This window comes from Neophocaena asiaeorientalis, unplaced genomic scaffold (assembly GCF_003031525.2).
Source record: "Neophocaena asiaeorientalis asiaeorientalis breed wild unplaced genomic scaffold, Neophocaena_asiaeorientalis_V1.1 scaffold134, whole genome shotgun sequence".
Lineage (NCBI taxonomy): Eukaryota > Metazoa > Chordata > Mammalia > Artiodactyla > Phocoenidae > Neophocaena > Neophocaena asiaeorientalis.
In genome coordinates, this window is record NW_020185339.1 from 365,775 (window position 1) to 383,407 (window position 17,633).

A 17,633-nucleotide genomic window follows, 5' to 3' on the forward strand; every position below is an offset into this window, starting at 1 on the left:
AGTCTATCAGCTAGTGTTAATTTTAATTTTTAAAAGCAGAATATTTCTTTGATGACATAAATTGTCCAAAGAAATAAAGGTATTATTTCTCAAAAGATGTTCTTGATTTAAATATTTTCTAAATTCTTTAAAAATTATTATGCTTATCAATGTGGCTTGAGATCTAGTTCTATAAAATATACTAGATATGTCAATTACTGAGTGATTTACTTCATATGTCCAAAGCATAGCTGAGTATATCTATCGAAATTGTACTTCTTACCTAAAAAATACTGTGAAAAGATCCAGTAAGTTTGTGATGGCCCAAATTACTTAAATGGTATTATCTGACAGTGTTGTTCGGGGTAAATATCCTTTTAAAGACAAATCAACTTTCATATTTTAGATGTGATTAAAATAATTTGAGGGAATTTAAAAATACAGATTCAGTTTTTGATCTGTCAAATAGTAGAATAGTTTAATAGGTGGAAGTTAAGTCACTTAGGACATATATGCTAAAAAGATGAGTACTATTGTGACAGAGATTGAGAGAAAACTATGTTTGGGAGGGGACAGGTACATATATGTTAACGTTGAGCTGTCTTGTTCACTTGTTTTGCAAGAATTGTATAACTCACAGAAGCAACTTCTTGTTAAAGATAGTTCCTTTCCCCTACTCCTTGTGCCTTTGATGAACAAATTAATCATATTAGGGTGAATAGGTCTCAATGAAATATTAAGCAGAGGGAGACATACACATATTGTGCTCCTGTTTTGGTTTTAGACAGTTATTCTCTGCAAAGATCCAGATGTTTGGTGGTTTTAAATGGATCTTCTGTGGCAGGTACCCATCTCAACTTAATGTTAAGATATTTTTTTTTAAGTGTTACTTTATATCCTTAGGGAAATCAAATTTAAATCAAACTTAACAGTTACAAAAAGACATGCAAGTTGAGAGCAGATTAAAAATCTTTCTTCCAGGACTTAATAAGTACCATTTGAGAGAATGAGACATCCTTCTGAATTAAATTAACTACCTCCTGTATTTTCCAAGAACTATATCTTTACAAATATAAACAAACCTGCCCTGAGAGATTTCCACAGTACATTTTTGAGAAGAAACAAAATGAGTAAGATAAGTGACAATTAAAATTCTACTAAAATTTGAGGATATGTCAATACACTTTAATTTTTTTAATTCTATGAAGTTATATTTATAATTTATGTCCAATTTATTGTAATGTACATTCCTTGAATTACTGGAAAAACTTAACAGCTTTTCTACTTATTATGAAGATCACACATTTATGTTAATCATTCACTGCATTTAAGCTTAATTAAGCAAATTATATTTTTACCTGTTTTGAGAGATACTCAGGATTTGTAGTAAAGGCAGCCAATATGAAGAAAATGTTTCCACACTTGAAATGCTGTTATCATCCAAGTGCAATTCTCTTAGAAGAACATGATTCTCTAAGGATGGAAGCTATATTTAAATTTGGGTTATTAGTTTATATTAAGTAAAATATTTTTGTCATTTAGCCAAATTTAAAACAATAAAAACTAACAACAGACATATTCTGGTAAACAGCATATCATAAATCAAAGTATAATATTATGAGAATTTTAGTATGAATAAAATTTCCAATAATGATTTTCATAGCTAGCATTTTTTTAATACTTTGTGACAAATTTTAATTAGAATTTCAGATAAACTTGGTCCCACTTACACACTGAATCATAACTGAAAAGTTATGATTATTTTAGTATTATAAAAAACTAATGTTAACTTAGATTTCTTATAAGATATTGTAATTATGTTGAACATTTTTTAAATAGTGAAAAGTATATAATAGTTTAAACTGGAAATCAAATACAGCTGGTAAGTAAAAATAAAAGTTAAAACTGCTTTTAAAATGTATGAGTGATATTTCTAGCAAAAGAAAAATGCTGTGTTAATCACAGAAATCAATTAATTCAAAGCAATTACCTCACTTAGATAATTTCCCTGTAACTTCAGTATTTGGAGCAATCCACAGTTTTCAATGCCCTCAACTTCAGTAAGATGATTATGTGAGCAATCCAGGTATATAATGGTAGGCGTATCACAAAGACCTTTTGTACTAATTAACTGATTATGGTCCACAATTAGTTGCTGAAGATTTTTCAACGATTCTAAGCCACCTGGAAGAAAAAAATTGCCATGATCACTTTATCATACATTCTTCCAGACTCTAGAGTTTCAATTTTTTTCTAAATAACTGCATCTTTTTATTTCCAATATTCCTAATTACAAGACTTAGCCCAATTTCCTGGTGAAAAATGTGTAAGTGTAAAATGTATTATTATTTAAACTTGTGCCTAAGAGATGTATTTTTGAATGACAATTATATATCACTTCAAAATTGAACAAAATACTAGAAGTCATACATTGGGCATTGAATGTTTTATTTTCAATTGACAATGGAACAAGGGAGAGGGAGGAATCATTGAAAAAATAACAGTTTTCAATTCAATTCCAGGGTCTTTGAATTTTCAATGCTTGGTTAAGATTGTTGCAGAATGTAATTACAGAATGTAATTGCAGAATGCTATTTTTCTACCATTGAAATATCTACCTTAGGTTCACAAACGAAGTAGGTACAACTGTATTAAAACCAATAAAATATTAGTATATTCTTCTGGTATTATAAGATTTTCACAAGTGGCCTCCTTTTTACCCAGATAAACTTAAAATCCAATCTAAAAACAATCAGAGGAGCCCTAGACTATAGCTCAGTGGCCATAAAAAAAAAAATGAGAAGGTTGTTTAAATAAGTCATCATAGTTAGCACTGCAAAGAGATGCTGAGGAAGTCTGTAAAAAATTTCATGGAAGATATTAAAAATCTAGAAAATTTTATTAGATTGAATATTGGACTACATATGTTCTCTGTAGTTACTACCCTGTGTAATATTAGGTTACATGCTGAAGGAAGGTAAAGGATTTGGCACAAAAGCTAAAAATAAAAGGAAATAGCACATAAAGCAGAACAATTGGGAGAGGAAAAGGCAGATGAGATTCTGTGATGATGGGAGTGATTAGTAAAGGTACATTTTACAATTATCAAAGGCAATTTTATTTACACTAAATTATATATGGTCAACTGTGTGAGCCAGAGTGGGCAAAGGAGTATGAAGAGGCCACTGCTTGACAAGTAGTGAAGCAGCCGAAGACTTTTGCTAGAGGCATCCATGGAGTAAACAGGATGAAAGTCACAGCGCAGTGGAAGTGAAGACAGTGAGTGTAGACTAATTTTTAGATATTTGACAATGGAGAGAAGATCCTCCAAAGTCCTTAAAATGGAAACCCTATCTCTGAACTCATCCTCTGCTACTGTCCCCTTCTCTTGGTTCATTCTAACATGCTGACCTCCTGGCTGTTCCCTTGAACATGCCACACGGGTTTCCAGCTTAGGGCTGCCTACATATGTAAGAAACAACTATCAGTGTGTGACATGTTAGGCTAGGAGGAATTAAATAAAGCTTATCAGCTAACTTCAGATATTAAGACACCATGAATCCCAATCAATATACAGAGAAGTTACACTTATCTATTCAACAACCCATCAGAGATTCCAATCTAGTGAAATTATCATGATTTCAAGCCTCAGATACTAAGGAATCTTTGACTGAGCATTTCTACTTCTAGGAATCCATTATATACTAACACACACACATACACACAACTATGAAATAATATATAGAGCAATTCCTTGCCATACTATTTAAACAAAGTTAAATGTCTATCAGTAGTGAATAGTTAAATAAATTATGGAGTATCTATCAAATGAATATGTATGTATAATCTTCAATATGAAGTAGTCTGACATAGAAGTATGCCCATGATGTACTACGGTATGTAAAACTTAAGTTGCATACATAGGCTTTTAGCTATTGAATATACCTGACTTTCAATCTACACATCTATTAATTGTATTGCATAGAACAAGGTCTGGATTGATTTGTAAGCAACTGTGAACAGTGGTTACTACTGCAAAATAAGAAAGAGAACAGGGTAAGCAGAGAGAGAAAGTTTCACTGCTTACATTGTATACTTCTCTATTTTTAAAATTTTTAAATGAGAATGCACTTCTTGTATAATATTTTTTAAAACAATATATTTGAAAAAATCAGAGCAAGTACTGAATAGAACTGTTATTCTGTATTTATTCCTGACCACCACCATCACCAAATGGTTATTGAACTGAAGAAAAATGAGAAAACCTGATGCTGTCATCCATCAGAAGGGTTTGTTAGATAGCCAAAGTGTGGGAACACGGTACATAGACAAGGGGGCATACCTCTTAGATTTTAAGATCAAAGGTTTAAAGGGAAAAGTGAGATGGAAAGTAGATCTTTCAGCCTCACTGAGCCTTGATATTGATGGCAGTCCTGTTTGATAGCTTCATTGCAACCTCAAGAGAGACCCTGAGTCAGAACCACCAACTAAGGCAATTCCAGATACCTGATCCACAGAAAATAGGAGGTAATAAATGTCTGTGGTTTTAAATTGCTAAATTTGGGGGTACTCTGCTTCACCAAAGTATATAACTAATATAGTAATGATCCTATTCTGAAGAAAACATGAGAAAGAAGAAAATATGTTTGAAAATGTTTTGGGCTAGGGAAGAACATTTACAGAAATTTAATGTAACAAGAATTCAAAGATACTAAAATAACAGATGTAGGTAAACAAATGGACCAAAATAACACCATGACAGAACTAATAAATAATTTAGAAAAAATGTTGTACAGGACAGAGAGCTAAAGATTGAGTTGCTCACAAGAAGAGATAATCACACTGAGAACAAAATGTGAAGAAGCAGAAGATAAAGCAGCAAGATTACATTAATTAAATAAAAATAGACATAACAGATAAAGACAATCAAAATATGGATCATCCATGATTGAAAAATAGAACCAAGCCAAAAAAGTTTGCAAATATATAAAAAACAAAAATTTTCATAAATGAAGAAATAACAATCTATAGTTTGAAAAGGATGTTATATTCCACGAAAAAAACTTATGTGGGTTTATTGACAATAAGACGTCTTGCTAAATTTATTAATCAAGGACAAAGAAAATGTTATTCAGGTATCTGGGCAGAAACCAGTTTTGGGGGAGTAAAATCAAGTTAGCCTCTAGTTTAACCACAGCAACACACAATATCAAAATGCAACGAAGCAATGTCCATGAAATACCAAGTGAAAATGTGACCTAAAAATAGAATGCACAGCTATATTTTCATTCAAGTATGAAGGCAACTGACAGATATTCTTGAATGTGAAAGAATTCAGGGAATATAGCATCCACTAGTCCTTCTTTGAAAAATAAGATGTAAAAAGAGTTAATGAACTATGTAATCCAGACAAGCAGAAGATGAAAGAAGCAGTTTGTCATAAAAAAGACTGGTATTGACCCCTTTTCATACAGATCTAATGCTGCTAGAGGAGATAAGATAGAGTCATAAATCCTGATTTGATGTCATAAATCCTGATGTGAAAAACAAAAATTGTGAAGGGAAAAGAAGATTGGAAAAAGTGTAAATATCCTAATTTATTCTATTTTCTTATAGAGGAGTTAGTATTGCCTAAAATAGATTAATCAAAGCACACCTTTTTATAAATCACTGAACAAAAATATTATAACTGACAAAATTATTAGGGGGAGATGGAATTGTAAATGAGATAATCTTATCATTTGCAGCATGAGGAAGTCTAAAACTTTGAAATCAAAACATTTTCATATAATTTCCTGCTCTATTGCTTAGCAATGTTTTCATGAGCTTTTAAATATGTCCCATCTTAGTAAACTGTAGGAAAATTTGCTGAAAATGAATGTTACCAACGAGTAATTCACGTGTGTATGATTTTTGATCACCGTAAGATTATTCTATAATACCTTAATATATTTCAACAATTGATTACTTTATAAATCACTGTACTTTTAAAAAATTCAAGTTGATATTCTATTTCAGTTGTGATAAAGTTTTGACTGCATCATTTCAAAAGAAGTACTAAAAAGTTAACTGTTACTTTACTATTAGAATATAAAATATATGCCTAGAGCACATCTCCTTATATATACTCTAATAATCACAGGTATTATTAAGCTTTGTCTCATGTTTAATTAAACTTTACTTAACTAATTATCTAAACCTTCTTTAACTAAACTGTACCCTAAGTACATTTATTTATATAGAAAAAGTAGGCATAATTGTCTGAATTGTTACAGATCATGTTCATTCAAGTGATTTCTTATTTTGATCACATTTTTTCATAAATATGCCTCCTTCATAAAGGAGGACATTTTGTTTACCATTTTATATTTGTTATTCCTCAAAGAGTTTTGAATTTCTATTCAGGTGTTAGCTATGCTTATTAGAGTTTTATTTTCTTAATAGTTATATGTGACAATTTTTTCTAATTTCCTGAAATAATAGGCATGAAGTATCTACTCTGTTAACACATGTAAAGCATTTATAGTTTCCACATTTCTACAAGAAATATGAAAATCTGTGTTTTGCAAAAATAGCTTTACTTGTAATATAAAACTCATAACTCGTTCTACAAGTCCTAAGACTGTGTTGTGTCCTCATAGAAATAGAAAAAGGATATAGACAGAATCTCTGCTCAAGTATCATTTACTTGAAAAATTCACCTAGAATATTTTTAAAAATTATGACATGTACAATTATTCACAATTTATTAAGTGAATAAAGTTAATTACAAAACAATATTACAGTAGTGATTTTTTAAATGGATGGAAAACAATCTGGAAAGCTCACCAATACTGGATATATCTGGATGGTAGAAATATGGCTTATTATTTTATCATTTCACATCATAATTTATAGACAATAAGCATATATTAATTGTATAGATTAGATTAAAAGTTACTTAGAAAAAAATACAAAATTCCATTTCCAGAAATTTCTGCTCAGATACTGTGATCTTTACCCCTGAAAATAACTAAAAACAGTAATTACATTTTTTAAATGTTTCCAAATGAGCTGTTAAGAAAGCAAAGAATTCTTAGTCCAAAATCTTAAAAGATATGGTAGGCAAAGAGAAGCAAGCAGAACAGTAAAGCCAGTTTTCAGTGCGAGAAAACTTGTTAAATCTGGTGAATATGATGATCAATTTCTATAGCCTCACAGTTTGAGGAAACAAAACTTAAAATTCACCAATAGGAAGCAAGTATGACAGGCAATTCCGAGTAAACCTGGACCCCAATCAGCTATACCCAACTGAAGACAGGAAATTAAACTACCTATCTCAAATCTCAGTAAGAGGGGAAAAAAATCCTCCTTTAAAATAATAAATACAAGCTGACTCTCCCATAGGTTTACGACTCAAATTCATTCTCATGGTGATCAGAAAACTTCCACCAAAAATGTAGCACAAATGATTCCAGATTGTTTGTGTCCTTCGGCATCTGAAAAATCTCTAAAGAACAAACTTTAATCTCATAACTAGGAATGATCACAAAGCTTAAATTCCAAGGGAAATAAACAGGTGACAAAAAAAAAAAATCACATGAAAAACACAAAGAAATAAGATGCCATAAATAAGAGTTAGCAGAAATAACAAATCCCAGCAAAACCAGACCCACGTGAAAATCAGAATTAATTCAAATTTAAAAACTCAATGACTAGGATTAACAGCAAGTCAGAATTTGTCACTGGAATATAGGTATATAGAAAGTAACTAGAGGCAGCAAAAAAAGACAGAAAGATAGAATATAGGAAATATGGAGGCAAGAGTCAGAAAATCTAATATATGTGTAGCGTTTCAACAAACTGAGGAAGAAAAAAACTTTTTGAAGAGATAATGGCTAACAGATAAAATTTTAAAGTGAAAATCACATATTCAATAATTGCATCAGACCCTAAGAGGATGAATTAAAAAGAAATCCATGCCTAGACACATCAGAATAAAAATTCATAACAGGAATAACAAGAAAAAAAATACTTGAAAAGACATAGAAAATACCCTCAAAGTTTCCGAAATTTAACACAGCTGACTTCTTAAAGCAACAGTGAAAGTAAAAAAGTAACGGAATGATATTTATGAATTACTGAAAGAAAATAAACTTCAATTTAGAAAAATACACCCAGTTAAATTATGATTTAACAATGAATGCTAAGTAAGCACATTTACAGAAAAATTATCTTCCACAAACTAGTTATTTTACTAGAGGAAATTTTAAAGGATCTATATCAGAAGAAGGAAAGAGATCCAAGATCTTAAATGAAAAAAAGAGCAACAGGCATAAAAGCAATAAATATGGGCAAATATGATCAAACTTTGACTGTATAAAATAACCATAATGTACAGCTTGAAGAGTTAAATAAAAATACATTTAAGGGCTTCCCTGGTGGCGCAGTGGTTGAGAGTCCGCCTCCCGATGCAGGGGACGTGGGTTCGTACCCCGGTCCAGGAAGATCCCACATGCCGTGGAGTGGCTAGGCCTGTGAGCCATGGCTGCTGAGCCTGCATGTCCGGAGCCCGTGCTCCGCAACGCGAGAGGCCACAACAGTGAGACGGCCGCGTACCGCAAAAACAAAAACAAAAAACATTTAAAATCCTGAAAAACAAACACATATAAGTCAGGAAATTTGAGGTAAAGATATCAATTAACTTGAGATAAATTGAGTATATTTTATAATTTCTATGGTGACCACTAAATAAAGTATATAACTATCAAAAGACTGAGACAAAAGAGGAAATGAGGGGAAAAATACCAAATAAGTCAAAAGAAGACAAGAGAAGGGGAAAATAGAAAATGTAGCAAAGGCTTTCTGTTTACAGTAACAATGGACTAGGTAATGAGAAAACAAATATAAACATAGCTGCTGAAGGCATTTAAGAACTAAAATGGTATTACAGAATAAGAGGATTAAGTTCCAGAAGAAATGAGGTGAACACATTATTCAGGATATCTATTAATTCTGAGAAAGGAAAGCTTGCAACATCAGGGGGTCAAAACTTGGGCTCCAGAGCTCTCCTCAGCAAAAGAGGTCTAACAAATCTCTACCTTACTTTTGGTTGGACCTCCATGTACTACACATTAATCCAAATATGGAATAGCTCCCAAGGTACTGAAGCCAAGCTTTAAATAATATCAATAGCAAAACATGGATTTAGCTGCACAGAGATCACTAATGCTTGTAGTTTTAAACAATAAAGACCTCTGGAGGAAAATAATAACATCATAGCCTCAAACTGATTCTATAGTTTTGTTTTTCTTAGTATTTTCTGACTGTAAAATGACAAAAAACTAAGCAAGGAAATAACATCATGTGAACAAAAATCAAGAGAACAGATAATAGAAACTATCCACAGGGTATCTAGATAATGAAGTTACCAGACACAGAAATTAACAAAACTTTGTTGAACATATTAAAAAATTAAAATTGGAAACTTACATATTAGATACTATAAAAATGTGAATTGAATGCTAAATAAAAGAAGCAAATAAAAGTTCTAAGCTTGAAAATCTACAACTACAAACAAGACTTTCATGAATGGATTGGACATTATATTAGACACAGCTGAAGGGAGAATTAGTGAACCATAATTTGAGTCACAAGAAAACATCCAAAATGACACATAGAGATGCAAAAGAAATGTAAGAGAATTATAAAAGGATAAGGGGATTATAGAATATAGTGGGAATATATATCTGGATCTAGATCTATAAGTAAGTAGGTAGCTCAGAATTTTTCAACACTGAATAAAGATGCCAAGCCACTGATTTAAGAGGCACAATGAATTCAAGCAGGGTGAATACTAAGGTAACCACAGTAGAAACATCAGAGTAAACTGATGAAAACAATGGCAAAAGAAAAAAAAAATCTTAAAAGGGGAAAAGGAAATTTTCTTCCAAGGATCAACCATTAGGTTGTTGCACATCACCCTAGGCAAGGAAAGCTATAATAAAATAAAATCCATTCACAATGCAGAAAATGCATGCCAAATGGTAAGTATATATATCAAAATACATAAACTGAGATATGTATATGCATATTCTTCAGGTGAAAGGAATATCACAGATGAAAGGTAGAATAAAGTTCAATGGAAAGGTTTAAAAATGGATCAATCCAAATGATATTGACTTTATAAAATAATAATGTCTTAAGGCATTTGAAACACACATATAGATACATATATACACATGCAGAGTTAAAATACTCAACAAAAAGAGCACATTAAGTTGGGAGGGAGTAAATAAAGTTTAAGTTTTCTAAGACCCTAGAATTGCCTCGGAAAAGAGAGGAAAGTGCTACTGTTGGTGGGAATGTAAACTGATACAGCCACTATGGAGAACAGTATGGAGGTTCCTTAAAAAACTAAAAATAGAACTACCATATGACCCAGCAATCCCACTACTGGGCATATACCCTGAGAAAACCATAATTCAAAAAGAGTCATGTACCACCATGTTCATTGCAGCTCTATTAACAATAGCCAGGACATGGAGGCAACCTAAGTGTCCATCGACAGATGAATGGATAAAGAAGATGTGGCACATATATACAATGGAATATTACTCAGCCATAAAAAGAAACGAAATTGAGTTGTTTGTAGTGAGGTGGATGGACCTAGAGTCTGTCATACAGAGTGAAGTCAGTCAGAAATAGAAAAACAAATACCATATGCTAACACATATGCATGGAATCTAAAAAAAAAAAAAGGTTCTGATGAACCTAGGGGCAGGACGGGAATAAAGACGCAGGAGTAGAGAATGGACTTGAGGACACGGGGAGGGGGAAGGGTAAGCTGGGATGAAGTGAGAGAGTAGCATTGACATATATACACTACCAAATATAAAATAGCTAGCTAGTGGGAAGCAGCTGCATAGCACAGGGAGATCAGCTCGGTGCTCTGTGACCACCTAGAGGGGTGGGATAGGGAGCGTAGGAGGGAGACACAAGTGGGAGGGGATATAGGGATATATATATATATACATATAGCTGATTCACTTTGTTGTGCAGCAGAAACACAATACTGTAAAGCAATTATACTCCAATAAAGATGTTAAAAAAGAAAAAGAAAAAAGAGAGGAAAGTGCTAAATAAACTTAGATTTGGTAAATAAAGAAGGCATGATGTAATATCTATAGTAAACCAAAAGGATAGTAAAATAATATAAAAATGGTAATATGATAGAAAAGAAAAATGGAATAATTTAAAATCTCAACCAAAGCAAAAGAAGGCAAGAAAAGAGAAAAAAAGAACAAGAACAAATAGAATCAAATAGTAAGAGAGTAATTTTAAACTCAAATATATCAATAATTGAATGCTATTGATTACACTTAATTACTAGGGACTAAAGGTTACAAATCAAAGCTTGAATTTGTCAGGCAGCCCAGATAAAACAAGAACAAAAACAACAATTTTTTATGTTACATTACAAAAATTCCAAAAATAGAACTTGTAGAAATATTGTAAGTAAAGGACAGAAAAATATGTATTATGTAAACATTAAAACAGTAATTCTCAAAGTGTGGGCCAGTGTCCCCATCCTGAGATACCTTTAAAGGTTCCATGGAGTCAAAACTACTTTCATAATAATTCTAAGAGGTTATTTGCCTTTTCCACTCCCATTTGTTCAAGAGTGTAGGGTGGAGTTATCCAGAGAACTACATGAGGTGTGATATCGTAGTAAATTTAACGCAGAAGAAAATACGGAAATCCAGCTGTCTTGTGTTAAGCTAGACATTAAAGAGATTTGCAAATATGTGTGACAATGACCCTTTTCTCACTGTATTTTTTTGTTTAAAAAATACAGTTATTGAGCTTCCCTGGTGGCGCAGTGGTTGAGAGTCTGCCTGCCGATGCAGGGGACACGGGTTCGTGCCCCGGTCCAGGAAGATCCCACATACCGCGGAGCTGCTAGGCCCGTGAGCCATGGCCGCTGAGCCTGCGCGTCTGGAGCCTGTGCTCCGCAACCGGAGAGACCACAACGGTGAGAGGCCAGCGTACCGCAAAAAAAAAAAAAAATACAGTTATCATTCTAAAACTGTTATGAATGCAAAGGCTTTATTGTCTTAAACTTTGAATGAATACAAAAATTTTCTGTTTTTTCCTAATGCAGTAAATATTGATAGATATAACCCACATAAATGAAAACTGTCTGAAGGAGGTCCGCAATAATTTTTAAGAGTGTTAGAAAGGTCCTGAGTCCAAAAAAAGCTGGTTTGATTATGTCAGACACAGAAGACTAAGGCAGAAAACTTTTAATACAGTTGAAAAGGGACATTTAAAAATGATAAAATTGGTCAATTTAACAGAAACATATAACAGTTATAAATTTGTGTGCACCAAATATCATGGCCTCAAAAATATTTAAATCAAAAAAATAAATTAAAAAAAGCTATGAGAATGAAGATCTACAATCTACAAACACCATGGGAGTTATGTATATAAGTCTTTCTCCAGGACTCTGCTAACATGACAAGTGTTCCACTTAATCAACAGGCAGTATTGCATAATCAATAATGAATAGGCTCTGAGGCAGGCAGTCCTGAATTTCAGTAACACACGCCTATTCAAAAACTAGCTATATGACTATAAGCAAGTTACTTAACTACTCTGATCCTTCGTTCCTTTTTTGTGGAGTGGGGGTGATTTCACATTATTGGGAGGATTAAAAATAATATTTTAAAGTAGCATTTATAACACTTTCACATGTTGGGTACTAAAAATGATAGTTATTGTTTCCTAACAATTATCCTCAATAAAAACAAGAAGTTAAAAAACTGTAACTGAAAAAACAACTAAAAACAAACAAAAAAAAACCTGTAACTGTGGTGACCAAATAAGGCTTCAAAGAGATATGTTTGAGCTAAACCTTGAAGAAGGAATAGGATATTAATACATACTCAGAAAAGTCTATACACAACTGATTAAACAGTAATTTGATCCAGTAAGTGCACTGGATCAAAAGGAGGAATCTAGGTGGGAAGGAAGTTAGAATAAATTGCCCCCCTTCTTCTTTTAATCTTAGAAATTCTTCGCTGTCAAATAAAGGATGAGAACTGAGCAAAACAGACTTACAGCAAGACTTAAGTTAGAACATCATTACTTCCTCAACATCTCTAAGAACATAATTCTCTCCCTGTAAAAATTTGTTATTTCTTCTACTACCCATCTAAAACAAAACAAATAATAACCACAAAAATATTCAAGAGTCTCTTTCAAAGGGCTTAAATATAATAAATATAAAGGATTGCTTAAATATTCTTGAGTTTACTGCTTCAATATATTCTTTATTAGCCCTTTAAAAGTTTCCTAGGTCCCACAAAATAAAATTGAAGCCAACTATGTTTATCCCTCCTCATTGCCCATGGCAAAATTAGCATTTGGCTATACTTGCTACAAATATCTATTTCAAAGAATTCTTCCCACAGAAATGAGCCAATGGTCTAATAAAACATTCCTGCCACAGGGGAAAAAAACTCTTCTGTAAGGAACAGCAATACTAAAGATGTTGAATTAGGCTGGAGGTTTTCACTAAAAAAGTGTTTGGTAAAGGTCTACCTCCTTTAGCTGCTCAGTGATTGCTATGTTTGACAGTTACATACAAATATGCTGAGTTACACTTGAGATTTTCAATTTCAATGCAGAAGTCCTTCAGGATCATACAGGTTGTACGGAAAAAAAGAATACTGAAACAGGAATCAGGAAATGTGGATTCTAGCCCCACCTCTGCCAGGAGTTAGACGAAAACTATGTGGGTCTGTTTTTCCATCTGTAAACTAAGAAGCCTAGACTGGCAGATCTGCAAAATCCCTTTCAGCTTTGTTCTAAGCATTGTGTTACATTTCAAAACTAAAGAGTAAGCTAGCACCATCTAGTGGAATCCAAAGAATTCCCTAAGTATATAATGAAAAACATTTCTACAAGCAAAATATCTACAGCTTTATCTTATTTTACTTCATTATTTTTTCTAATGTTCCAATGACAACATTTGGCAGCAAGAATTAATCCAGGCACATTTCCCCTATGAGCCACGACATAGTAATCAAGCCTATGTGAAAATGTTGAATTATTCAATATCTTTCATACTTAGAATACTAGCTTCACTTTTCCAGAAAACAGTATTATCTGAAAATAAAGCAGCAGAAAAAAAATCTCCCAGTATCTCTAACTATTTACAATAATATTTTCTAGGGCTGTATTACCTGAAATTTATAAATTAATGATTTATAAATTGCTGGCATTAAAGTCATTAACATCATACTTATTTTCATTTTTACCCAATAGTCAATAAAGGAAACATGGCAATTTACTCTTTTCCTCTTTCTCTCTATATCAATGACTATCAGTAGGATAATCTCAGTGCAAGTCAGGATAGTCATTTATTTTGTTTATTGCTGCATCCTCAGCAATATTCCAGTGCTGTGTTCTAGTGCCTGGAAAAGTGTTTCCACATAGTAGATGCTCAATGGCTCATTAATAAATTTATTAATGAATAAACCTTAAAATCATTATATATTTTTCAGCATAAAGACTTTGTAATATAGTATAACAAAACAGTAATAATCTTAAATATTAAATGCGTATTTATGAGAGAGGCAATAGAATGAATCGATTAAAAAATTTGGTACCAGGATAGACTGCTGAGTTTCAAATCCTGGCTCTATCATTAACTAACGGTGTGATTTTAGACAACTTACTTAAACTTTCTATGTTTCAGCTTTCTTATCTGGAAAAAACAAAGATTAAATAGTACCTAACTAATAACACTTAAGTGAAAATCAAATGAGTTAATATGTATAAAGCACATGAAATGGCTGGTGGTAAAAAAAAGTTATCTATTACTATATTTATTATACTTAAGTTGTATTTTTTCTATAAACACTTTGGTCATGCAGCATGAATTTTAAAAATTAGTTTAGTTTTAAAATGTTTCTGCTAAAAAGTCAATAAAATTCAATATATTTTGGGAGGAAAAAAGAAAACTAGATTATAACATATGAATCACCTATTTTTCATTTGCTTTGGCTATTCATTAAAAAACTAAATCAAAAATACTAACTCAAAATATGAAAGATTCCTCATAGGTAAAGTTTATAAATTTTAATGAACACTGTGGCAACATTCATTTAAGAAAAGTTTTCTCCACATTACTTATTAAAAAAAAATGTCTTACCAATTTTGCCTGAAATTTACTCATGGGAAATTTCAGGCAAAGGAAAGCAAGAAATATAACGAAGATAACAAACCTTAAAATTTAAACTGAAATCCACCCAAATTAAAGTGAGTTATAAAAGATAAAAATTTGTGTAACTTCAGGGAAAAAAACATTAAAAATTATAATAAAATCTCTTTTCCAATTAAAATAAATCCATCTTTAAAATCATCAACGTGAAGTGAATTTAAAGAGCTTAAAGCAATTATCTTGTGCATTTAAAACATGCAAGAATAATGCCAGGTCAAGTAAAAATACTCAATAGTCAAAAACTTGCTGCCAAAATAGAACCAATTATAGAAAATAATATAAAAACGTACAAAGTATTCTTTAAATGACTACAAAATTTATATGACCATATATGCCCCATATAATAGTTTATTTTTTGCTACATTTGACCAGAAAATAATCTGTACCTCAATATGTAATACATCTTAAGGATATCATTTTGAATTATATTTTAAATTAATATTTCAGTTATGATTAATAATAATAATTAAGACCATTTCTTTCTATAGTCACAGCACACAATATATTTAAACATTAAAGAACTAACTTTGTAACTTTCAATTTATAGAATTAAATTTTAAACTATTACTTTAAAAGAGTATATTTCACATTGTATTTCTATTTCTACAATTAACCAGTTTAAGTAGAATGGAAAACATTCAGCATAAATTATTTCAAATAAAGTGCCTTAAAGAGAGTGATAGAGTTGCTATTTTCAGTCACTAAATGCAAAGAAAGCAAAAAATGTACACTAATGTTTTCTAATAAAAAGAGTAATTAGAGTTAACATCGCTAATTAACTGCTGCAATAATATAGCTTAGTTAGAATTAGGAACAAATTAAACTCGAAACTACAAATGTAGAATATTTGGTATTGCTTCCTTCCAATTTTATTTCACCTCTTTAAGAAATATTATAGCATGGAATAGTGACTTATTAACTTATAAACACAAATCTATCTTTGTGCCCCTTCATAAGAGTTCTTAGCATCAATATATCATTGAGAGACAAAATCTATGCTTTTCCCTTAGCTCAACCAGAATCTCTGTAAGCAGTTCTTGAAGATGAAAAACAGACTCCAACTGGTCTTCAGAAAATCTACTTTCCCATGCATACTCTTCTCACACTCAATAAATACAGTGTTTTCATTGTACCCAACAGACAGCAAAGATGTCTTTTACTTTGTTTGCTGAGAGTGTACTACATAGAGATACCTCAGGTACATCAATTAATAACATGGCAGTTTTCACATAAGTCTTGCAGATATCCTATCCCAGGAAATTCACTGACTACAAAAAATCCCATACAGCACTGTTGGCAATGAAAATGAAGTGAATGGAAGTTCAAGCATTTCTTCTTACAAACAGCCTTTTTCTTTTTTTTCAAGCTTGCTTCAGTGAGTACCAATAAAGTAACATACATTATCAGTGCACTTGCCTTCATTCCAACAACAACAAAATTATTTCTGTATGTATTTTAAATCAAATTTTAAAATAAAAAATTTATTTCAAAAGTATCAGTATTTCCATATGGGAGAAGTCATGAGTGGTCCCAAAGCAGGCAGCACAGACACATAGACAAACATATTAAAGAACATTATACATTACATTTTATAAATTATGCCTTGAAATGTTTGCAAAACAAAAGCTTGCTTTGTGAAAACCACTATATTTTTCCCAAATTAAAAAAAAAAAATGGGGACTTCCCTGGTGGTGCAGTGGTTAAGAATCCACCTGCCAGTGCAGGGGACACAGGTTCGAGTCCTGGTCCGGGAAGATCCCACATGCCGCGGAGCAACTAAGCCTGTGCACCACAACTACTGAGCCTGTGCTCTAGAGCCTGCAAGACACAACTACTGAGCCCACATGCCAGTTACTGAAGCCCGCGTGCCTAGAGCCCATTCTCCACAACAAGAGAAGCCACTGCAATGAGAAACCCACACACCGGCAACAAAGAGTAGCCCCTGCTCACCGCAACTAGAGAAAGCCCGCGCACAGCAACGAAGACCCAACACAGCCATAAATAAATAAATAAATTTATATTTTTAAAAAAGGGAGTTGATGGTGACTGATTAGATCCAATTCTCCCCAAACCTCCTCCAGAAATTCATAAAGTGCAACAAAGAAATCAAAATACCCACAAACTATCCTTCCATTGCAAATGTGAGATAAAGAAATCACAAGTTAAATTTCTTTCTAAGTGGGGTAATAAGTATCCAGGATCAACACAATCCAGGCTGAATCCACACTTGTACAGAGGAAATCCTACGGAAACTGAACGGATAAGTAAACACTGGAGGTGCCCCAGGGGTGGAAGAACCCATTTATTACCAACAAGGCCTCCCTCCAGAAAGAGAGAGCATCATCCTGAGTGGGATGACAGTACTGAGACCAAGTATATGAAT

At 32.3% G+C, this 17,633-nt stretch overlaps 1 protein-coding gene across 1 annotated transcript in view; it reads right to left on the reverse strand.

The window, feature by feature from the left end:
• Positions 1–17,633, reverse strand: part of LRRIQ1 (leucine rich repeats and IQ motif containing 1) — a 217,210-nt gene that overhangs the window by 124,680 nt on the left and 74,897 nt on the right. The window contains exons 12-13 of the mRNA XM_024736878.1: positions 1,970–2,163; positions 1,338–1,465 (exon numbers count right to left, since the gene is read on the reverse strand). Of these exons, the coding sequence (XP_024592646.1) occupies positions 1,338–1,465; positions 1,970–2,163 (322 nt within the window). The remainder of the gene's footprint in view (positions 1–1,337; positions 1,466–1,969; positions 2,164–17,633) is intronic.